This window comes from Falco naumanni, chromosome 1, assembly GCF_017639655.2.
Source record: "Falco naumanni isolate bFalNau1 chromosome 1, bFalNau1.pat, whole genome shotgun sequence".
In the NCBI taxonomy this organism is placed as follows: Eukaryota; Metazoa; Chordata; class Aves; order Falconiformes; family Falconidae; genus Falco; species Falco naumanni.
This window is the reverse complement of record NC_054054.1, coordinates 87,440,549-87,465,452: the sequence shown is the minus strand read 5'-3', so window position 1 is coordinate 87,465,452 and position 24,904 is coordinate 87,440,549. Positions and strand designations below refer to the sequence as shown.

The 24,904-nt window shown below is 42.0% G+C and overlaps 1 protein-coding gene across 1 annotated transcript in view; it reads right to left on the bottom strand.

The window, feature by feature from the left end:
* Positions 1–1,442: 1,442 nt before the first annotated feature.
* PPIL2 (peptidylprolyl isomerase like 2) overlaps positions 1,443–24,904 on the bottom strand; it is a 72,099-nt gene continuing 48,637 nt past the window's right edge. The window contains exons 15-20 of the mRNA XM_040603223.1: positions 18,036–18,153; positions 15,321–15,377; positions 5,210–5,282; positions 4,994–5,056; positions 4,386–4,525; positions 1,443–2,728 (exon numbers count right to left, since the gene is read on the bottom strand). Coding sequence (XP_040459157.1) covers positions 2,635–2,728; positions 4,386–4,525; positions 4,994–5,056; positions 5,210–5,282; positions 15,321–15,377; positions 18,036–18,153 — 545 coding nt within the window. The 3' untranslated portion in view covers positions 1,443–2,634. The remainder of the gene's footprint in view (positions 2,729–4,385; positions 4,526–4,993; positions 5,057–5,209; positions 5,283–15,320; positions 15,378–18,035; positions 18,154–24,904) is intronic.

Genomic DNA, 24,904 nt, shown 5'->3' with positions numbered 1-24,904 from the left:
GCAATTCAAACTAGTGGGGAACAGGCAAAATTAAACGGAACAATAGTACTTGGGGCTTCTTCTCTTGGTAAATAGGGAAACAGAGTTGCAGTCATTTAGCTTCAAAATTATTCGGTCAGTGCTGCCCTGCTCTCTGGGCACCTACCTTGTGCCCCCTGGGCACCTACCTCATGCACCCATCAATATAGCTCAACATTTCCCATCATCTTTTAGAGAAGAGCTTGCGTCACATTTTTCCCTGTAGATTCCACCGATCAGAAGAAAATCTGAAGTTAAAAAAAATTGTCCAAGTATGTAAAAGCAGAGGTGCGGGAGAGAGCAGAGAGATGGGAATGCAGAAAGAAACTGGCTGCAGGATCTGGCTGCCTGAGCAGCGATGGTGCCCACTGCCCTGCAGAGGCTCTCGGTACAAACCCCAGCCCAGCTGCTGACTCAGTGCACTGCCTCAGCCAAACCGCTCAACCTCCCTGCTCCGCTGCAGCACCCTGGGGACAGGCCAGAGCCAGTGTCTCCCAGCCTGGGAGCCACCGACCACAGCAAGCCAGCCAGAAAACTGGATTCAGGTTGGGTGGTGAACGGAGGCTGAAGAGCTTCATCCCTGCTTAGAGCAAAACTGAAAGGGTTACGCTCAGCCCTTCCTAGAAGCCAGGAAACTGTTCTTTCTTTTGTGTCTGATGTTGTGGCTTGAAATTGTAACTAAACAGGCAGTGCAATGGCAGTGCTTGGAAGGGCAGCTGTCCTTTCTACGCTTTCCACAGCAGCGGTCCTTCATGGACTGCAGTGAGCTCTGCCAAAAAGCTGAAGTAGAAAGGGAAAGTGGGTAGTTATCTCTGCAGCCTGCTGCTGCAAAAGGAAATTGTCCCTTATATCAATATGTAACAGGGGCTCTTGCTGAAATAGGAGTCCTTGCCACACCTCTGTTGCCTTCCTTGTAATCAAAAGCTCCTTTCTTTTGTAATAATCTCCATTTTAATCTAGTACAAAAAAGCATTTTACTCTTATGGATTTCATTAAACCACCTATTACAGCTCTAGCAATACTGTGAACTTGACGGCTCAAAAATGTGCGGAAGCAGAAGTTAGGTAGAAGGGATCGGTAACAATTTATCAGGAAAAAGCCAGACCAGGAGAAGCAAGGGTTTTCAACAAGACACAAGAAACTCTGCTTGAGGAAAGTACCATCATATCCCCTGTGCCAGGAATCAAACACATTATTTCAAACTTACATGCTGCAAAATGTTGCAAAACAAAAATCCCCTACTATTCTTTCAAACTAGTTTGAACTTCCTATGATTTAACAAAGATATAATCATATCCGCAAAGATCCCAGAGTTCCTTATGACCACCTTAAAAAGTAGGAATGAATCATTTCCTTGAATGACAATCAACTTCGCAATGCCATGATCTTGGAAAGGACAGTTGAACAGTCAAAGGCAAGCACTTGAAAGAAAATAAAAGCATTTAATGCAAAATATTTTACCAAAAGTTTTTACAACAATTTTATATAAATGGAGTCTTCTCTTAAAACGTGGAACCACTGATATAAATGTATTGTTACAAAGCTGATTACAAAACTATCTCCTCAGCTGCATAGAGAGGTAGGGAGGGTATTTCTGCCATCAAAACAACTAAGATGAACTGAAAAGTAATGTTCAGGATCTAGCCTCCTACATGTACATGATGGTAACACACATATGTTTCTGGATTAAAACTTCACGGGCTGATGTATCTTACCCCATGAGGCATTTATTAAGCTTTCTAATAATTTGTGGGTAATCTAAACAGAAATATCTGAGATGCTGTCAGCGATATTATATGGTTTTCCCTAATGATGGGACGACTGATGTTGGGGCAGACTATGATGTGTGTTCCTCTGCATTTAGGGACTTAGGCTTTAGGGATGGTTAAAAACAAAAGCAACCACCATGAACAGGAAAAAGTTGTTTCTATTCCTGCTCAGTTGCTCCAGGCTGTAGTTGCTGGCTATGAGAGACTTAAATGGGTATAGAGTGAGAGAGACCTACGGAGACTGACAGCAGTCAGTCCAGCCAGGATCCTGGCAGGCTTGCAAAGAGTAAGACACAAAATGGGTCCTTGTTGAGAACTAGCAAAAGGCAGCTGGAAGGGAAAGGAAGGGAAGGGCAGGGCAGGCTGGAGCCCTCTCCCCTCCACAAAGCACTACAGCAGCACAGGCACTTCCCCACCGCATTAATTCATTCCTTCATTTGGCAGACTTGCCTCGTCTGGAAACGATTACCTGTAAAAGGAGCTCTTTCACCAATGTAGCTGTTCACTGAAGTAGCATCCTGCAAGACTGGGCTCTGCCTGGTCTGCTGCCAGCCACGCAGAGAAAGGCTCCAGCTAACCCCCAGTGGGGCTGGGCTGCCTGCTCCCCGCTTAGCAAAACAACAACAAAAAGGCCTTCGAGGAAGATGCAGTGGGGGGAACGCAGCTCTCTAGAAAACAAAGCCACATTAACCAGCCCTAACAAAGCAACAGTTTTCTTCTGCAGTGGAAGGGCAGGCTGGTGCCTTCCCTCCCCAGGACAGACTGTCTTTTGGGCTCTTCAGGACCACATGGGAGGCTGCCTTTTCTTTTTTTGCTGTGCTGCTCTAGTGCTAGGCTCCCCGCGCTGCTACCAGGAGCTGAAGTCCCCGAAGCCTGTGCTCTTTTTCTCTTTCTTCGCAGCTGTGCTGGTTGAAGGCCCATCATCTTCCACGCTGCGCTTCCTGGAGCCAAAATGAAAACAAGTCTCAGCAACTATTTACTGTTCAGTGGGACCAGGGCAGCTGGATGTCTTTCCTCTCCCGGCAACAGCTATACTGGAGAGGAGTGCAAGCTCTGTGCCAGCGTGGGGATGGCAGCGGGGTGGGGATGGGGGTCTCTGGCACACCCAGAAAGAGGGAGAGTGTGTCAGTCTGTGGGGATGGCTTGGCTCAGGTTTTGAACACTTCCAGGAACGTGTTCAAAGCCCAACAAGTTCTCCAGGCCAGAGCTCAAGATTTAACAGCTGTACTTTTTTAGCACAGTCACAATGAAAATGCAAGCCACAAGTTCTCTCCCTGCCTTCTCACCTGCATTTGTGGCAGCAAAAGCATTTATGGGGAATTAAGTTTAAAGCAGCTGGGCAAGTTTTTCAGATCCTTTCATGTTCCTTGAGCACAGCCTGTTGCAGTCACTGCTGCTACTCTCGGCCTCTCTCAAGCAGAGTTTGCAACCCCATGGAAACACTCCGCAGCCAGCTCACATACTGTGGTTTTATTGTCTGATAGCAGCAGCTGACAGGGAGAACTGAGAACCCTGAACCTGCCAAAAGGCTGCTATGGACCGAACTCCCAGTTTCAAGGCAGGCTGCAATGAGTGAAGGCCTAGGAAAGGGAAGTCCTTTCTATACTACTTGGCCCTTTCCACAGAGCCGCAGACTCTGCCTGGGTTTCCTCTGTAAATACAGTGCAGAATGGCAGCAGTTTTAAGCTGACCATTTTACCGACACACCAAATCGACCTACATGGGCTAACATATTTTTGTTCTCATGGTTATGTAAATGCCTGTAAGTCATGCAGGCACATACAAGCCGATTAAATAGCTGTCCAGATCTGTGTGTGTATAAATACACACCTTTATGCAGTACACAGACAACAGCATTTTACAAATGCTTTTAGAGAAGTCTGCTAAAACCCAAGTGGAAGGCATTTATTTTAATTTTTTCAGAACTCATGCTAAGCTGCCTCTCAGGTGGGATTCCGTACTGTCCTTAGGAAAGCAAGTGATGCTGCCAATCCCAACGTGGTGTACAAAGGGTGTCTGGGAGAGGATGCTTTAGGACAAGCCTGCACAACCAGCCAGGTACCCTGGAGCTACTCGCCAGAAACCCTGTGCTCCCACAGCAAGCCTGGGAACCTGCTCCCCTTTCCGGCCATTTCAGTTGTGCTGGTACAACTGTTTGTGGGGCTGAAGAGGGAACCAGATCAGCAGACCGATATGGGTTTAAGGCAACAACTTTGTGCAGGGGAGAAGCTGCTAAGAGAAAAACATCTGTGGGGCTGCGGCCTTCAGAAATAGCTGCAGAAGAGGAAGAGGTGTAGGAAGTGACACAATACAGTTCCTCAAGGACTTCTGAGTTGTGGAAATGTATCTATAGTTCTGAAGTCACCACACACTGTTAGAGACCAACTGGGTCACGTTTAAGTACTAAAAGAAAAGCCTGTCACCTTGAAAAACAACCAAAGCAGAGGGAACTCTTGACTGTTAGGACTGCATGGAGGTGTCTTTGCAAAGCCTGTGGACACAAACCAAAGATCTGAGCAATGGCATTGGACAGGGTCCCTGGCCAGCAGGAAAGGCACCTAAAACACTCAACAAAGATCAGATGGGCAGGGAACTCACGCTGCAGCCATGTTAATGTATTTTCCAATCCCCTGTCGGTAAGTTTTAGGAGTCTGGACCTCTTTCTTTGGCGGGACCACTTCAGCTTTTGTTTTGGCTGCTTCTTCTTCTTGCTGGACTTTCTCTCTTTCAGCAGCAACCTGTGGGAAGCAAAGAGTACTATCTGTTACAAGAGCTAGTCCAGAATAAAGAGAAACCATCTACAATTCTTTGAAGCTTTAAAGCACCCTAAAACAGTAACCAGCACTGCTGTGATTACAGGGCAGGCTTTAGGAGATAGACCATTATAACAAGAGTCCTCTCTTATATAGCAGCTTATATATATATAGCAGCTACCTATAGCTACTGTGGGCATTTGGAAAGGAAACCATCGGAAGCATGATGGACTGGGAGCTGTGCCAGACTCAGTTACAAGACCTCTCCACTGGAAGAGTGGCGGTGATCCTGGCACACAAGGCACTGTTGAGTGACAGCTGTTTAATCTTAGCTTGCAAACATATGGGCCAGGGGGCTGTCCGTGTTCAAAGGAAAGGCATTCAGTCAGAAAGTTCTCCAAAGAGCAGCTCTGGCCTTTCAAAAAACCCAACCAACAAACCAACTATTCTTACCTGGGCATCTGCCTCTTCATACGGATCAACAAAAACAGTTGTTGTCTGAATTCGTATTTCCTCCTGCAAGCAGAAGAGAAGAGCAATTCAAGACTAAGTTGTGCCACCTCCCCCAAGTCTGGGTTTCAGAGAAGCGACAGCAGGGCGAACCACACTGCCACACAAGGCCATATGCGTACACACCCTCCTGCACAGCCCCTGGTGCTTCACACATACCTTTGGACGGTCTGTTTTTGGGTCACTTTCCACATTCTCCATAGCAGTCAGAGTCTCAAAGCCACCAACCACCCTAGAAGAGGAAGGACACTATTTCCAGCTGTCACAACACACTTAAAATATTCCTGCACCCTTATGTCTGATGGGTCTAATTTATGCCCATTAGTAGATTTTTAAACCATCATGTCTGGGTGAAGGAGAATCAGCAACTGTATATGGAAGACCTAAGATAATGTCATTCAGTGTGGAAGGCAAACATTTTTGCTAAAATCTGGGATTTGAATTTACAATTAAACAGAACATGGAGAAGTCGAACACTCAGAGGCCTAACAAAGCCATTTGTCCAAAAACGTGGTAGCCACACAAACCAACAAGATGGAGAATGAGTGACTGTTGGACAGCTGTCTCTGCAAGACACAAACCTGTTTCAAAATGGGTCCACTTGCTAATGCTACATCCATAAATATGGAGCTCACTTGTTACTCACATGAGCTTTGAAAAACAAACTAACAGACTTGGTCAAGAAATCAAATGTTTTCATTAACTTCTGATCTATTTTTTAAATTTTTTATAGCATTATCAGACTGAAGAGTGTTATTAGGAAGAAAAGGAATTGTATCTATGGCACTACTGGAGAGCAGTGACAGAGCTGTCTGTAGTAACACCAGTAATGCAGAAAGCACAGGATTGCTCCCAAAGCACATCACACGGTGAGCTTGTGAGGGCTCTGGGAAGGCAGCAGAGCATCAAGTCACAGCCACAAGATAATGCCTGGGACACTTTGCCACAGTTTTTATTTACGAGGATGTTAGATCACTGGCCCCTCATTTTTCAAGTCAACATTTACAAATAGTTGCCTGAAAATGCTGAAGGAAGACTGAAGACTTTCTGGACTGTTGCATGTTCATTTTCAAAAAAAGCGTGGAACAATGAGAAAGTTCCACAAAAGGATATTTAGAAAGGATAAATGGGGTGACCCAGACAATTATAAGCCTGTCATCTATCCCAGCAAAATAATGGAATAGCAGAGACAGGACATGATTAATAAAGAAAGGAAATAAGTAACAGCAATCAACCAGGTTTTGTGGAAAACAGTCTGTTAAACAACCTTCTATCTTTGAGACAACAGATGTGGTTAACAGCAATAACAGTGTCCATGGAACAGACTTCTGGAAGGCAGCTGATATTTTGATTGAGAAACCAGAACGACATGAAGTGAACACAGCACACGCAAAGTAAAAAATTGGCTGACAGGTGTCAAAATCTAATTTTAAATAGGAACCACTGAGTCAGTATGTTTCTAGAAGGGTCCTGCTGGGATCAGATCTTGGTCTTGGGGTACTTAACACTTATCCACATCATCATCCCCAACTAAATTTGAAAACATCTACACTTACAAGAGCAGTTAATAAAGATAAAGATAGGCTGTTGATGCTGAGTGGTCCAGATGCCTCAGAAAAGCAGGCTGTAGCTGGACAACATCTGTTTTAATAGAGCCAAATCATGTGGCTAGGAACCAAAAATACAGCCCATATAAATGGCTGTGGGACAATGAGAAGCAGCCACAATTCTCAAAAACTCTGCTCTTGGGGCCAGGAGCTCTGCAGCGAGGGCAGGAGCTGGCCATCAAGGAGCCCAGGGCTGCCGATGGGATGGGGCAATCCTCCAGCCCTCACAGGGTCGCAACTGTTTTGAAGCCTGACTGCTGGGATTACTGGGACCTCGGTACCAGCACAGGTTGGCTGTCAAGGGCTGGGCAGATGAAATGGAGGAAAATCAAATTAAATGAAACCGGTGCAAAAAACCAGGAACAGTATCAAACTGGTGGAATATGCAGAGTGTTTATCACCTAACTCTGCTTTCATATCAAAGAAATAAGCAATACCTCAACCAAAACACACATGATATTCACATTCACCTTTCTACTAGGACACCTCCCTCTCGCAGATGTTTCACAGCCAGGCAGACCTCTCCAGTCCCACCATGACAGCCTAGCTAGCCTGGCTGGCACCGAGAGGCCCCCGCTGGTCACCTGTGGTGGTCTCAGCTGATCCAATGGAGAAATACACCTCCTACTACCACTCCACACCACACTATTTACACACTTCACACTCTCTTCCCAAAAGACACATTACCTAAATGAGACCGGCTGCCCACTGTGGTCTGAGAGGCAAATGGATCCTTCTCATTCGACACCCCTTGTGCTTAGTGCAGCACTAGTGCCCCCCACGGCTGCCCCACGGGCTGGGACAGGCACTAAACACAACTGAAAAGACAGACCCCATCACAGAAAACGTAACTATGCAGGTCAGAGAGGGTGCTGCTCAGCACCTGCCCCCAGCAGAGTTGTCCTTGCTAACACCTCGTTGCTGCTGCACTGCTCCAGACTTCTCCCCTTTATTCCCCAAGGACCCGTCGATATTCTGTAATCAGGTTGTGACTTCTAAGAGCAATTAAAAACCATGTATGCAGGCTAGAACAGCCTCATTCCTTTGTGACTGGAGGTAGTACGCTGGGGGAAGCTGCACAGGGCTTGAAGACCCTGCATGAACTTTGGAAAGTTCATAACAAAACCTCAATTTTAAAATCCTTAATTTTAAAATCCTCCTCCGGGCCAATATCAGATTCACTTATAATACTGATGATTACCACACAGCCCAAGATATATTCACTGTGTTTTAATTGCCCCTAAAGGAAACCTCTGATTTAATATTGGAGGATTTTCTAGCCAACAGCTCCACTCATTATCTGTTCGTATGTTTTCTTTTAATTAGGTTCTGATAATTTGGAATAGCCAGATCAGCTATGCACTGGCAATCTCAACTGAGTAATCCCCTAGCCCATAGCTAGACCTCCCACAACATTAGCCCTAATGCATTTTGGTGATGCTCACTGATCTTCAGTTGCTATGCTAATTAAGCTTTATTGGGAATACTTTGTCACTTGTACATTTTGAAAGGCTGTGATAGGCATGGCATTCACAGGTCATCAGTAAATGACCTAAATAGTCTATTTCAACATGATTATAAAGGGCTAAGGGGAAAGGAGACAAAGTTGTTATGCCTGCAGAGCATGTCATTCTCTTTTCTTCTTAGTTTCTTGTCTCTAAAATGGAAAATTGCTTGCTTTCACACCCCTGCATTCTCTAACATTTTGCACAGAGAGTATCTCTGCATCTTACAGTGTCAGCACAGTGAGGTCTCGATATAGGTTTATGTCTTTAAACACTGCCATAATACCAATAAAAAAAAATTGAATTTGAATACTAACTACCATCTTGGAGAAGAGAGCTCTGACCAGAGGAACTGGAAATAATTTACTAGCCACTTTTGTCCGGGGAGCACTTGGAAGCTTTGTTAAGAATCCGGCCCAGCTGTGGCTGGTGTTTCATCAGTGAAAATTAAAATCCCAAAAGGGCAAGATCTGATTGCAAACGTCACCCATGCAGTAAAAATTGAACTACAGGCTAATCAGGGCAGTCATGGCTGCCTGGAATATTCCAACTTAAGGTCTCAAACTGTAAAGGATTTTTCTAGTTTTCCTCTGATTTGTCGAAGTAGAGAGACAACATACATACAGGCTCTTGAAACACTACGCATTATTATTGTCAGACCTCATGATGTTACATTGCAGCACTAAAATCAGTTTGATGAGATATAATGTGTCTAAGCTCATGCACTGGCATCCCTTACAGCAATTGCTCCTCACAGAGTGAGGAAACGAACACGCCAGAGAAGTTCTGGGGATTCTCTGCGTCTCTCACAACATATTCTGGGTGTAAGAAGAAAAGCTCACAGACATCTTGCCAAGAAAAAAGCCCATACAAGTTACTTTTAGGAAAGACCATCAGATCAGTACATTAAAGCATTAAAAAAAAACAAACCTCTAAAGAGAGCACCAGGACTTAATATTCTAATATTCACTAACTTTGAACAAAAAGAGATAAAAGCTGTTCTATGAATAAATCTGAGTCTCAGCATAAGGAAGTCTGTACATTGTTTTCATGAAAACAAAATGCAAACTCCAGAAGTTCAGACTAATATCCCTTTATACTCTTTACATGCGCTAAATGTGTTACACAGACGGTGACAGCTCACACCGCGTTAGCCTTTCTCATGCAGCGTCACTTGTGCTAAGTTGGGAGCAGAGCAGGGAAGGGAAGGGAGAAGGGCAGAGCCCCTTCCACTGTTTCTGGCTCTACTCCTTTTGTTAGGTGCCACACACGCTTTGTCCTAAACTAACCAAGACAGGTTTCAACAGATGTTCAGGTGACATCCTGCAGTGAAAAGTAAGATACCTTCAAGACATCATTTACATTAGAACAGACAGCAAAACTGAGGGTTTGCTGTGTACTTCCAGTAGCTGTTGAACAGAGAAATGATGATCTCAACTATATATTTAGCTCAGCATCCCTGAGACAGCTTGTTGTATTTTTAGAGGAGCTTGATAAATCTTGCATTACATTTAAGCACGGACAACAAGATAGATACATTTAGGGTTTTCTTTGTTAGCATAGTAATGACAACAAAAAAGTGCCATTACTCCTGCAATTCAGTTTTCTTGAAAACTGAGCTAAGTTAGCACTGTAAATCTTTGCATTTCAAATTTAGAGATGTTATTTAAAATCTTACTTCCTGTTAAGGCTCCTTTATGCAAACTAGTAACCTTGCTTCATAACCACTGCCAATGTTTTTGCATGAACTATAAGTGAAATATCTGGAGCAAGCTCTATCCAATTTGCAGTATGCCAATGAAACTCTCACTGTATATTAGTTAGTGCTGCTCCCAAAGAAAACTAAAGCTCCCTAGCAGTCTCACAGACATTCACATGTAGACTTCCTATTTCTTATATTTTTGTTTGGAAGAATTATAGGAATTAAGCCTTATGCAATGCTGGGGATGGCAGCAGTCCAAGATGGTAGCTTCCTGGTCAGAAGATGATAAAAGAACAATGTCTGGACCTTTCTATTTTTTTTTTTTTTAAAATGCTTTAAACTAGAAACAGAAACCAGAAAGAAACACTGCTGTTTTGTAAACACATTCTGCCCTCAAGGTTATTTTTATAAAAAGGAGTACATACATTTATATACACACAGAGAGAGAACAATATACACACGCACAAACATGTACACTCAGGACAAAATGTTTTCTGTGTATACACCCAATCTGAAAGGGAGTGAGCAATTCAAACTTGCAACAAGGATGCAGTTGAAACATCTCAACTCTCTCAATAAGGACTTAATCTAGCAGGTGAGACACAGTAACAAAAAGCGCTGAAAAAACAAGCTGGAAAAAAGCATTTTGAAACTAGACTCAACAGATGAACCTGGCACGTAAGGACTTTCTCTGCTTTGGCACAGGTTCCTCTTAAGAGATCATACAACTGTTTTGGAAACGACAGCAGCCCTCATGCAGCTCCAACAGCCCAGTCATCCTGTGCTACAGGACACCACAGCCACAGCTTCCACAGGCAGGCCTACGTTAATTGTCAGCAAGGTTTATTTTCCCACCTTGCTCTTCATTCCTATCCTGGTGTCTGGGGAGCGGACTGCAGTGCAACATTAGGTGAGGCTCCCTACACAGACCCAACAACAGGATCAGCTTGTCTGCTGTCACACAATTTCTCCATTCTTCAGAGCAGAAGAGCAACAAGAACATGAGTTTCCCAGCTTAGAAGCCATTGGAGTTCACTGATTCAAATCATATAGGGAACAGTACAAGTGGAAACAGAAACTGTGTGTTACTTCACTGTACCTTGGTAACTGAATAATGACTGGTAGCTCCTTCATGTAGGTAATGACCTTAGAGAACAAGTGTTACTTTCATTACCCCATTCTACAGAACTGCAGTAGAAAGCATTAAACAGGTTAAGGAATACTTAATACAGAGTGGTAGTATCCAAGGAAAGAAAACTCTCTTCCACAAAAGCAGCTGGCAAGGGGAGGTGGAAAGAAAAGACTAAGCTGAGTGCATGTCAGTGTCTCCAATTTGACCAAGTCTGAGGTTTCCCAAACCACCTTGTTCATTACTTCCAGAAACAAGAGAATTGAAGAATGAGCAGCAGAAACCTTGAGAGACAGTTAAAATTTATCTGTGTAAGCAGATATATGCAGCCATGTGCAAAGGGGAAAACTGACCTCCATATACTCATCTCCTGTCGCAGCTGCCACATCCTTTTCTCAGTTTTTGACAAACAGAAGTGATGCTCTAATAAACACACATAACTGCTGCACAGGTCATTTCCAGCTTTTCTACTCTGACCACAACACTTTTCCCTCTGCTCCCTCTATTTCCCTTTTTATCACGTCACATACCTGCAACCTGCCCTCACTTTCAAGCCCACCATGCTGTGCTTGTCCTAAATCTCACCTAAAATTCAAAGACAGCATTTCTCTCTTCCTGTTGATCAGCACAACTCAATCACCTCCCACTATCATTTTAAACATGCACTTTTTCATGTGTCCCTTTAGCTTTCAAACAGGCTCTCAAAAAACATCCACAAAGCCATTTCATTTTTTCCTAGGTTCTGAAGAAAGTGCAAATTGTCACTGGAAGGTAGGCTGAAAGGAGTCACTGCTGCAACTTCCCTGTATCTATATGCAGTTTCTTTTCTACTTACACAGCTCTCTGGGACAGAGATTATGTTTCTATTTCTGCTTATAAAGGGCAAATGTACCAGGTCTCTGATCCACAGGAACTGTGAACCATTGGAGTGATACAAAATCTAATACCACCACAGATGGGATGTGCTTGCCTCTAAATTTCACACCAGACAGGAATGTGAGCCTATACTAGTGTTTTGGCTGTAACATCTCTGCAGCTCATGCAACAGTTGGGCTCTCAGTGACAGCATGGGTAAGAGGGACCCCCCAGCCCATAATGGCAGCAGGCAGGACTTTCCCCATGCAACAGTCCCCTGCAGATGCTTCTCATCCACTTTGTGCAGAGCAAATGCATGTTGGTTGGTTTACATTATTTGAGTTTTTGAATTAAACCTCTTATCAGCAAGCTAGAACCCAACAAAAGCCACCAGTTAGTTTTCATGTTAATTACAGCACTGCCTAAGTCAGGAGAAACTGTAATTACTAGAAATGGTAATTACTAATTTAATCTAGGCAGCTCTGCTGGAGCATGAAATCCATGCAGCCTGCAACACACCTCCAAGGGAAGGTATTCTTCTCTCACTGTCCTTGTTTTTGCTTTCTATCCATGCCAAATTATCTCCTTTATTTTCAGTAACATCCATCCTCATTATTACCCTGGTGGGCAGCACAACCATGACAAGATGCCCTCCCTGTCCTCCAGCTGCAGCCTTCTCCTGAGACTTGAAAATTCCAGTGCACCAAGCCAGACATGTGCCACCTCTTCACAGTCCCACTGCCTAAAGCTCGTGTGTTTTCCAAACATACTTAACAGCCAAACATCCAACATTAATAGCTACTATAATGTTTTGAACCGGTGGGGACATGAATAAGGTGCAGCTCCAGAGAAGCAACTTTTCAACGTTCCATACCCAGAGGACCAAAAAAACCCAAAGGGGTGGGGAATCGTTGCTCTTTCACTCTTTTTTGTTCTCTAAAGTACAGAAATCCTGCTGAAAAGTTCTATATAAATTACAACCGGGTCAAATTCTGCTCTCAAAGATACATATGTGACACTCACTAACATAAACCAGAGCCACAGAGAAATAGCTGAGGGTACAGCTGAGATGAGGATTATTTATGTTTTCATATTAACTGAAATAAGTAATCCTCAAATCTGTATCAAAGTCACAACAGGCCAGTAAGCATCCAATTAAGACAATCCAACATAACATTTGTGGAAACAAAGAATTCTGATTTCACCGGTTCATTCTATTCTTAAACCTAGATATTATTCCTAGATATGCTTCCCAGGTATTATTGTGCTATACAGTCTAAGATCAGATAGAGGCACCAAATCCCAGAAACACCCAGGATCTAAACCAGCAAACTGAAGGTGGAGTTTCTCTGGAGATACAATTTCTGGAACCTTTTGGCTTTTACAAACAAATGCAGGTAAAAACAGCTGAAGGATTTTGATGACAGAATACAGATATTAAGAGCTGTATTAAAGGCTTAATAGCCTTTTATATTAAATCTGTAGATAACTTCAATTATTCAACTTGTAGATTAATACAGAGTGATTGGAATACATCTATCCCAGCATCTTCATTTTTTACATTCTTTGAATTAATCTTCATTTACACGCAAGAGAGTCCAAAGTAAAATTCACCTGCTCTGTGAAGATGCCGCTCATTTTTCATGCAGGGAGCCAAACATGATTCTAAACCAACACTTTAAATAAAGTTTTTCTTTTGTATTTCAGCTAAGAATATTTGCAGTGCTGAGAAAGCAGCACCACTTCTTTACTCTGGCAACTAAGTTCAGATTTCTGTAGTAGCAAGGACAAACAAAAAATGAAAGTGTCTTTGCTAAAACTGCATAAATCTCTGCCACGATACACTTAGCTAGATTTACTTGGACTGAAGTAATTCCTCTCTAAAGGGCAATGTACAGTGTGAAACAATTTGAGCTGTTTTGTTCAGAAGGTACTTGAGACGTTACACATGGTGCAAAGGCTTTTGGGAGCACGCTCCCTGCACTGCACTAAGCTCAGCTACTCTAAATTCTTTCCTGGTGAATTACGGTAAAACTGGAGCACATGGGGAAACACAGCAAAGACACTGGAAGACTATACAGAATGCTCACTGAAGTCAGGTTGCATCTAGAACAGAGGAACAGTCACATTTTCAGCTGAGCTGTCCTAACCCAAATACTATTTGATGAGGTGGCAAGCTCAGGTTAACAACATTACTGATAGGATTTAATGGGATTTTTGCAAGGAGGACTCAAATTGTAGCTTAAGTGAAATAGTCTTAAGATATGGGTAATGTAACTCCTCCAAGAATATACTTGCTCTCTAGAACTTGCTTCATTAATCTGTTTTCACCAAATGACAAGGGAACTTTAAATTTTTCTAGGGCAGACCTGAGAAAGGAAAAAGAAATGTATTTCAAAGGGTAGAATTATTGCAGAATCAGTATTGGAACTAACAGCACTAAAGTATTTGTTTTAAATGAAGCCAGTTTCTGCCTCAAGAACTCACAGGCAGAGAACATGGATTAAATATATCATTATGACATCCAGTCAAAGTAAACAGCACATGCATTTCTTTTCAGTTGCTGCCCCTCAGACAGATAAAACTGAGAGTAATAAGAAAAATATAATCTTAATTTTAAAAAGATTGTAAAATTCTCAGGAACTACCAATGAAGCAGGCTAGTAAAATTCCCCTTCCTGCCATTTGCACCAAGGCACTTGTTAGAACAGCTATGCATGACTTGGAAAATACCATGTACCTGCAGTAGAGGAAGCAAAGAACAAACTGTAACATAAAGATTTTGTAGTATCTTCTGTAATAAATACCTTGATCTTTATCATGTGAGGGCTTGACTGGAAAAAACTTTTGGAAGATACTTTTTTATAAAGAATTAAGTACCCTTGCTGTCTTGGCATCAGTAATATCTTTATATATATAAACATAAACATGTATGTATGTACACACCCGCATGCACATAAACACACAGATTTTATTTATACTGATGATAACTGTCAGGAAAAGAAAATAAGAATAGAATAAAAAAGGATAAAAGGGGCCAAAAGACCTAACCTATGCAGAAGCTCTGTGGTCTATACCATGATGAAGAGCAGTCCTGTCGTGACTAATTTCCTGGTTGACAGCTTATAATAGGATGAAAGCAGCGTTGAAGAGGTAATCTCCTGTGTCCCAGTAATTAGCATGCACAAATATTAACATGGTTGGTTACAGGACAATGATTACTTTGTTCATGACTCCTTGGAGGGCCACCCACAGAATGGAAGGCAACTTACAATGATGGAAAGAGGAAAAAAAGGCAAGAGTCTACTGGCACTGATGCAATGCTGCCCACCTACTCATGACCAGGAGAACTGGATTGTGAGCTAGGATTTTGCACCAGTTCAATTGCAGGAGTCACTAGGTTCTTCTCTTTAGGCTTCAGACATACAGGAGAGCACATCTGCTACACTCTGCTTATAATATCCTTCACTTACCTTCCAAAAACTGTATGCTTCTTGTCCAGATATGCACAAGAGCGGAATGTGATGAAGCTGGAAGGAAGAAAGACGTAACATGTAGCATATTATCTTACTGACACTCAACAACAGCCAGTATTGTTTAAAAACAGAAAACATATGCAACAACTCTCCAAGAGAAGACAAGACGCCCTCCCTCTCTGTCTCCCCTCTGAGAGGCTGGCTGGCCAAACATCCTTTAACGCCTCTGTTTTGTGGGTTTTGTCCTTGACTTCTGGAGTTTTGACTTCTCCCTTCTACACATTACTAACACCCCTACACAGTACTCCAAGCACAGTGACTTGCGCAAAGTCCAAAATCAATCTGAGCATCTGCCTCCTTGGCCACGCAGGCCCTGGGAAACTCACGCACGACAGGGAGACGTGCATCCTACTTGAGAAGTACATTTCTTGGGCACGATTGGGAGCTTGCATGCAGCAAATACCATTATATAACTCAACAGTTTGTGCCAGTGTAAACTTCTATCTTTTAGGATATTTACTTTTTGCATTTCTCTTCCATTAAAGTGGCCATTTCTCCTCCGGACAGAGCAAATTCATGCTTCGGATGCAAACATGGCTGAAGAATACTTCCAAGTGTCAAAAGTAATGAAAATCTGTGAAACTTGGATTTTTAATTTTTAATTAATTGGATTTTTCATTTTGGAGGCTGTATCTTTACAGTGAAATGTGGGAACTAAAATTCCAAATCCAAAGCTACCTTTACTACTAAAACTTTTCTCTAAACCTCAATGCTTCTTTGGAAGGTTTGGACTACAAGCGTATGAGACAGAGGTTTCCACACTGTGGTCTGCAGACCATGATGGCTCATCTTGGCTGGACATGCAGTGCTGGCTCTCCTCCCTGTCTCCATCTGTTACACTACACTAGAGACAGCTAAAAATATATAAGCATTCCAAAAGCACTTTTCCATATAAGCAACTGCCTCAGGAAGTTTTATGATTTTTAGTAGAAGAGGTTGCAATCTGCCAGACAAACTATTAAGACATAGTTTGCCCTAGGAAAGCTTTGAGATGCTGTACAGAATGCAAACTCCTACACAGGGCAAACATTACAATTTAGCCTTGTGCATGGGTTCTTTGCACCACTTTATTCCCAGGTATCCAATTCTTAAGACTATCAAGTGGTCAGTTATGGAGCACTGTAATAAAAAAATCTGAGCAGCAGCAAATACACAGAGAAAGCTTCTCATCCATCAACACATCAAAATAAAATTAAGGACAATGGAATTAACATAACTCAGGACGATCCCAGAGAAGTCCTGACCATTATTTGAGCACCACCTTACACAGGAGAACCCAGCTCACTCTGCACTGCAGCGCCTATCACCTATGGGGAGAGCTATTCACCTAGTTCCTAAGGTGACAGCCATTGCCAGAACCGTGTAAACACTGCCTAGGAAGCTTTATAAATATGGGCAGCTGGAGTCTCTCAAGGACTTCACATATAAAGGAATTTCATATTTCACTTGCAAATTTCAGGAAAACATATGATCACATTTACAGCAGCAGATGTCACTCAAAACAGCACATCACTCGTGAACTGTCCATATAACTTCTGTTTCTAGAATCCCTTTTTTAAAAGAAGAAAAGAGAGAAAAGAGAGAACAGAAGAGAGAAAAGGAGGCCTCTACTCTCCCCTAATTTAGCACGAGTGCTGGCAATAACATTCAAACCCAAAATAAGCTCTACAGCAATCTGATCCTGCAAACTGCCCAACATGTGCTTAGCCTTAAGTACGCAAGTAAGCCTATTAAAGGCCCTGAGACAGCCACTTGTGTTTAATTAAAGCTAACCACACTACTGCATAGTTTAGAAGCCACAATAACACTTAGCATCATGAAGACCAACACCAAGAACCCCCTTGCGCCCCAATCCCAACACACAGCAATGTACACACACTCTCTCACTCTCTTCCCTGGGGCTCCCAACAAAAGTACAACTTTTTTCTGTTGCAGTACTTAGAGAGTAACCAATAAATAGTTAGCTTAAATTGACATAGAACTGTTTCAAAATACTACATGCAAACACCCATATTAATGTTATGTGTAAAGAATGGTACTAAAACTTCAATTATTTTTAAATTTCATTTGTTGTTCTTCCTGCTTCTTCATTAATTTTTTCGTCACTTTAGTCCTCATTCTGCTTTTGTACATTGAAAAAAACCCAAGTCATTCTTCATGCCAGATTCTGCACTTCGCCATGTCTGGGTTCTACATATTTCAACAGTGCAAAACTGTTCCATTTATTTAAAATCAGGTGAGTAAAAAGAAGCAAGATTTCCACAGAGTATATATTTCATTTCATTAAGCCCTTTCAAAAAGTTGAATACAGGGCTAAATTTAAATGGACTGGAGAGGTGTAATTATCTTACAGGGATAACACTGGGGGGACATTGACAAAAATGAACAAAACCTGCAAATCATAAAAAAGAAAAGACAAATTAACGATTTAATGATGACATAATAAACCTACAGATCTTGCTGTGCTTCACTTTGCTCTTTGACTGGGTAACAGCAGCTGTAGCTACCCTGATTTCAATATGCAGCACTTGACAGAATATTTCACTTGGCTGAACTTTAAAGAGTAGCTCATAAAATGTCATTTGTTTTCTTAACAGAGTAAGACACAATGCCTAGAGGGAAAAAAAATACAAAAAGCAAGTGACTACTTACAACTGTGATTTGTTTGTGTTGGGTCCCGAATTGGCCATACTAAGAACACCACGTCCTGTGTGGGACAAATTGGGCCTAAATTCATCTTTGAAAGGCTTTCCCCAATAAGATTCTCCTCCTTGAAAGAGAAAAGATGATAGAAGAAATGTTTGTTTTCATTAGTTTCCCACTACATTTTATATCAGGCACTGACATTAAAATCAAGGTTTCCGGCACTTTTGATCCCTCCGTGTATAATACATTCTTACCTCATCCCTATCACCAGGCTAGTATTTGAGCATGCCCTTGAAATCAGATGTTTGTAACTGGCAACACAATTCTGTGCCCCCACGCTATCAACTGCAACAGACCAGACTGTTTATCAACAGTGTTATATATTGTGTGCTGAATATCTGTCAAGGATTTAATTCTTTACTGCTGTTCCACCATAATTTTTCTTTTTTGAGACATTACACCTTTAAAAGTGGCTGCCTGACAAAACAGAGCAAAGAATTACTAATTTAATTGCACTCTGGATACAGCATTGCTTCTGGAAATAAAAGTATCAGGGAGATGAAATACATTCATAGAATCAACTAAGAATAGGAGCTATAAACTCAAATGCCTGATTCCTGGCTAAACAATGAAAAATGATTTTATATATATATATATATATATATATATATATATATATATAAAAGGCAAAAATTAGATATTTGGTCTAGATACCTGGAGATGTAAACACTTAAATGCAATGAAGCCAAAAGGATGACAAAACTGCACAAGCGACAGACCCAGCCCTCCAAAACTGATTTATTTTCCATGTCTGTGGATAGAAAGAGGGTCTGGGAGACCTCTCCTCCTGGCTGTCATTTTTACATTATTTATGACAGATCTGACATTTCCATTTGCACTTTCCTCCAGGATCATTCTTAATAAGAAAAACGAAGGCTGAGATGAGTCACAGTTTTACAGTCAAATCCATAATCTTGTTTGACAAACCATGAAAAAACATTTCACCTTAGGATAGTATTAAAATTAAAACAAACAGGCAGCAAGACTGGTCCCTCTGCAGAACTGGCTCAAGAATCCTCCAGAGTAACTGTATCACTTGTGAAGCAGGAGGTCAGGAAAGGATCTGTAGTGCTCAACAGCTATTTGTACATGTAATACAGAAAAGCAATTTGATGATATGGCTGCACAGGCAAGCAGCAAATAAAACTGAGGAATAAAACAAGCTCCTCCTGAAAACCTTATGCATAAAATCACAAGAGTGCATCAAATGAGAAAAGAGTTTCAGATGATACCATGAAAACAAAGCATCACAGGTGGACAGCTGCAAGTGCAAGCAGAACTAAGTAAGCGAGAAATTTTGGAAGAAACTGACCCACTTTAAAACCCAATTAATCATGTTCAAAAGGCCTATTAATAGAGTTGAGTGTTGCCTGCTCTGCAATTTGACACAAGGCAGCAAAAGGGGAGAAACCCTGTAGGGATTTTCTGTAATCAGGAGTAGAGAAGTGATTACTTCAGCAATCTTTGGCTATTGAATATTTTAAGATCAGCTAAATTACATCAGCTTGATCCCATATGTCAACCTCTTCCAGTAGTGGGTGAAAGGGATACGCTACAGCTGCATCTAGCTCTACTGTCTTGAAGATGGATCCAAACCCCAGCTGTTCCAGCCAAATCCAAAAGCGCTCAACCTATCAGAAAATGCCTTACCAGAAGCCAGTAATTTTCTTTGTTAATTAATCTCTCTGCATGTTCCTATTTGCTAAGAGAGGTTACTTGTGCAGTGCCTTAGTCACCTGCCTTGTTCAGAAAAGCAAAGTTACTGTAGGTCAGTAAATAAACAAGTTACGCTCAGAATATAGTGAGGTTCCATGCCAGCAGGCGCTGCCCGAAACCAGAAACACACCTGCAAAGCCTGCAGACCCACTGCTCATCCACAGCCCAACACTCTGTGCACTACTGCTCCTTCCCTCTTTGCCTTTCACAGTTTTCACCTTCCAACTTCAACTGGTGGGGCAGCTTCAGGGATGGTCTCCCTGCCCACACCACCATGCCACTGCCACGCCACTGCTTCAGGCCATGCATTTCTGCTCTCCCTGACAAACTTCCCTTGGACTTCCCTTAGAAGAAATACCTAATTCTGCTTCAAAGGATCTCTTGAAGGAACACCTAATTATTTGTAAAGCAGATGCACTTGTTGTTGAGTCCCAACCCAAAGGAACTTTTGCTGTCTGAAGTTTTCAAATGATACACAAACATGAACACAGCCCACTGAGATGGGCCACAGCAGCAAGTGGCCAAACCCTTGAGTCTGTTACACTCTTCATACACTTCAAACCAATGCTGGAATTAGTGTGTTGTCAAGCTGCTGAAAGAGAGCAGAAATCAACCCTGGAGCCTTCACTGGTCAGAAAAATAATTCAAAAGGAATGAGAAAAACTGTGAATGACAGAGAGACTCTCTCTTTCTGGCACAACAAGCAGCCAGATCCAAGAACTTGCAGACAGGAGCAATGAGCCATGATCTTTAGGTTTTGGAATATTTATTTTTGTATGATTTCATTTCAGACCATGCACTGCAGGTCAGAATTAATCTCATATGTATGAAGGCTAACTTTGGTTTGTTTCACTTCTCTGGAAAGAAGTGCTGATATTTTAGCAGATAGTTACAGCATGAGATCCAGTCCCTTCCCTCTCTGTCTGCCATACAGCTGTTTCCAAAGCTAATTCCGTCTGCCCGGGAGCTTCGGCAAGAACAGAGAATGGCCTGTGCAGCATTCGCCTAAAAGGCCAGGCGTCCTATAAAGGACATAGCTGAAGTGTCTGCGGAGGCCTGGCAGCACGGACTGGCAAGGGGCGGTGGAGACGCTGCAACAGCACTACAGGAATGGTTCAGGGGTTTTTGTTGCTTTTTAAAGAAAAACCCTCAAAGTTTTAATTTAAAGAGAAGAAAGGAAAAACCCCAAAGTATTCCCCTTAAATTTAAAAACAGCCTGAATGTACTGTTTGTTAAACTCCTGCTAACCTCTGGAATCATTCCAGGCTTTGAGTACCTGCTTGAAGCAGGATCTGACAGAGCAAGCCAGAAGATGGTGAGTTACATGTATATAATTTTTTTTAATTACTGAAACCCAGAATCACTTTCTCTGTGAAGACTAAAAACAGATCCTTCATCAGTCTACTGCCATGGCAGCACAGTGCCTAATGCTCAGCCAGGGGAGGTCTGGAACAGGGGTTTTAGATTCTCACATTTTACCCTCTACAGTAAAGCTCAGTGTAAACTTGGGAAAATAACTCACAGGTTCCAAACCTACTACTAATAATTACAAGGCATTCTGAAGTATCCAGCAGATTTTACTGTGTTTATTCTCAACATGGTTAGGAGGTGTGGCTGTTTCTGAAAGCAGAATGGATGCAGACAGAAGAGGTGGGACCATAGCACTGCCTAGCTCAAGCCCTCTCATGTTACGCTCCCAATATACGCCATAAAGAGAGGAGGCTCCTCCTCATATTCCCCACATCTTCCTCAGAGAGCACACAGATCACTGCTGGCTATATATGGAGTCACAATGATGCAGAAACCTCACCCCAGTGCTGATGTACAAGCCTACAAGCAAAGCCCGTGGAAAACGAGAATTGACTCTGGGTGTTAAGATTCACAATGGGCACCACTGCCTGTCACTTCACCTTCCTCTCAGCTTACTCCCTGATGAGATTATCTTCTGTCAAAGTGGAGCTGTGTGTCTACTGGACTTGCAAATGTTTCTGAGATCCTATTACAAAAAAAGTGCTGGGAAAAAATTCTGGGGGCTTCTGTGCTAAAAATCAGAGGAGTTCACATGGCAGCTGACATGGCCCCAGGGTACTGCCACTGGCTGGACTCATGCTGGGAGTGTGAAACCCAGCCGTACAGACAACCCTGCACATGGGGGGGTCTCCTGTCCGCACAAAGCTGGAAATACACTGGGGATCAGCCACCGAAGTACACTGGCCTTCTAACAGCATTTAACCTGTACAATATCAAAGCCTTCAGGAGCCAGAAAGAGTTTTTGCACAACTCTGTAAAACTTAAATCACATGCCTGCCCAGATGCCCAAAATTTAAAGCTGAAGGCAGTGGGGAGCCACTTCCCCACACCTTTAATAAAAGAGAAAAAGTCTCTTAAAGAGGTGTTTACCAAATTCTCACACAGATGAAATAAAAAAGACCACACAGCTCACAGCAAATTTAGACTGAATTCATCATTTCCACAGCGGCAAGATATATTTAGCTTGTAACTGAAGCATGGTTAGTTATTCAGTCTTGTATCTGCATCTTGTGCTGATAATGAAAAGGTGAATAGATCTAAACTAACATCTGAAGCAATCACACATTAGAAACTGTACAAAAAAGCGCCACATTTTCAGATTGTCTTTTGAACTAAACCAGCTTACTCTTTAGTAGTCTTTGTTCCTACTAAAGGCATTTTTTTCAGAAAGTAATTTTTTTGATAAAATTACAGAAGTTGTATAACTTGCAAAGAGCCGAGACAAGCACCTAAAGTTTCAGAAATGTAGCATTCCAAAAGCCAGGTGTGGGCTGGGAATCATCATTCATGACAGTTGTGATTTTAAATAAATCCTTCCTTTTCTGGCATAAAAATTGCTAAGCAGTGGTAAGGAAGTAGGAGGGCTCTGATTCACAAAAATGATGGCTTACTTTCTGTAATTTTCTTCTTGTCATTTGGAACAACGAGGTACACAATAACATCTGACACTTGCACAGAGCTTTCCAAGTGAGATTCTTGAATCATTTTGCAAATATGAAAGTCTTAGCTCAGCCACTAAGTGCTTCTCTCCTTTCAGATAAGAGGACATGGTACTTTCAACCCCACATACCGGAGGCTGGATTTTCAGAGGGGCTGCAATCTGAAAGAAATATATTGCTAGATAAAAAGGTCTTGCTCTTGTCCTTTCACTGAGCTTCAAGCATGCAAGAAAAGAGGCTCTAAAACTGACTGCATTTTAGGAACTTGCCTTGTTAGGAAATCACGTTGCAGAACTGACCAAGCTTGTCCACAGTCCTTTGCTACTGACAGTTCAGAGGAGCTCTGCTCATTGCCAACCGAAAAGGAATTCCCATCTACCAGTGGCATTTTATCTTGGACTTTTACAGCTATTGTATGCCTGCCTCCTTTGTGCCCTCCTGGATTCATAAATGGACAGAAGCACACATAAGCTGATTCATGAGGCCTTCCAACAAGCTACAAGTGACAGTAGCTGAAAAATACCTATGCTGCTTTAAAAACACAGTGCTTTGCATACAGTTTTCCTTTTTGTCATACAAAAGGCTTAGAATATTAAACCTATTTTTCCTACATGCAAATTTTCTTCTACTATTTGGAACACTGAAAATACAGAGCAGCTGCTCCACTTGAACTAGCATGAATTAAACAGAATTACTCACAATGTTCAACCACTTAGTTGTTATGAACAGCAGGAAAAGAGATACATCACAAATCTAAAATTCATTTTCAAATAATTAATCATTACAAAGAATGACCATGATTCAGCTTATTGCTCTGAATACTGTCTCTATGGGTGGTTATTTTGTTAGAAAAGAAATATGCTGCTGCAACACAATAAAATTTATCCCAGTAGTCCTATGAAACGTTAAGCTGAAGGACGTAGAAAATTAGTTTGGTCCTCTAAATCAGTGAGAGCATTACAGGACAGTCTATCTAACTGCTTTGGCAATGCAGGTCTGCCAGCTAAGCTAAGGTACAACTCTATTCCCCACTCTTCTCCGTGTGGTATCTCAACATCTACATGCCATAATGCTGATTTCCACCCTCCTCCATCCCAAGGTTAACTGTTGAGTACCAGGAATCAGTTGTCTTTCACATCTGCTGGGTCACAGTTACTTTTATGACAGCCTAACAGGAGACTCTAAAAGGACACATTGGGGTGCTCAATAACAAATAAAAAAGAAATAAGGATCAGTGCTGCTTACAGATAGGACTGTTTAGCTGGAGTAGCCATGGAAATGGACAGTCAGTGACAACCAGCTTGGCATTTTGCAGATGTTTCCATAACAGAAGCACAGTTAATCTAGGTGAGCTGAGAGCACAGTCTATGTACGTATGACATGTAACCTCATGTCATGTTGTACTGAATGCACCCAAATCCACCCAGATGCTGAGCAGTGCTGGGCTTAGTTAGCAATGGAGTGGGTGATCATCTAAGCATTTGGGTGTTGCAACCATAAACCTGACACCTGTTGCTGAACACGGGATGAATGTCAGGTAACAGAAACCAAATGGTGGGAAGATCTTTGAACAAGCCTGTTCTAGTTCCTGAGCTGATGAACAAGAATAATTAAATAAATATCACAAAACAAAAATATATACAGGCTTAATGCACCTTCCACAGATGAGTCTGGAAAAGGTGGTGGTTTTTTTTTAAACAAACAAACAAAACACCATTTCAAACCTCTTAGAAAATTTCCGTTAAAGCAGAAGGTTCTATGCAGAAGAGGAAACAAAGGATGTTCTTTTTTTCTAAAGTCTTCCTACAAAAGGCTCTAACAGAAACAATTCTGGCAGTTTAAAGACTGATGTTTAAAAGGTAACTTCCAAATAGTCTTCCCTATTACCAACTGAAATACCTGGGAAGAAAGCCCTGTTCTACTCTCATATGCTTCTCTGACATTACAGAGGTCAAGTTATTTACTCCCCCAGTAAACCTCTGAAGACCATTAAATCTTACAGACTTTTTAGCTTTCAAAGATGAATCTTTTAAATCTTTTTCTAAGCATCAGTGAGCCAAAGAAATACTGAAATTCCTTCCAGCTGCCAGATGAAATAAAAAAAGGAATTTATACTGCAAATAATGTAGA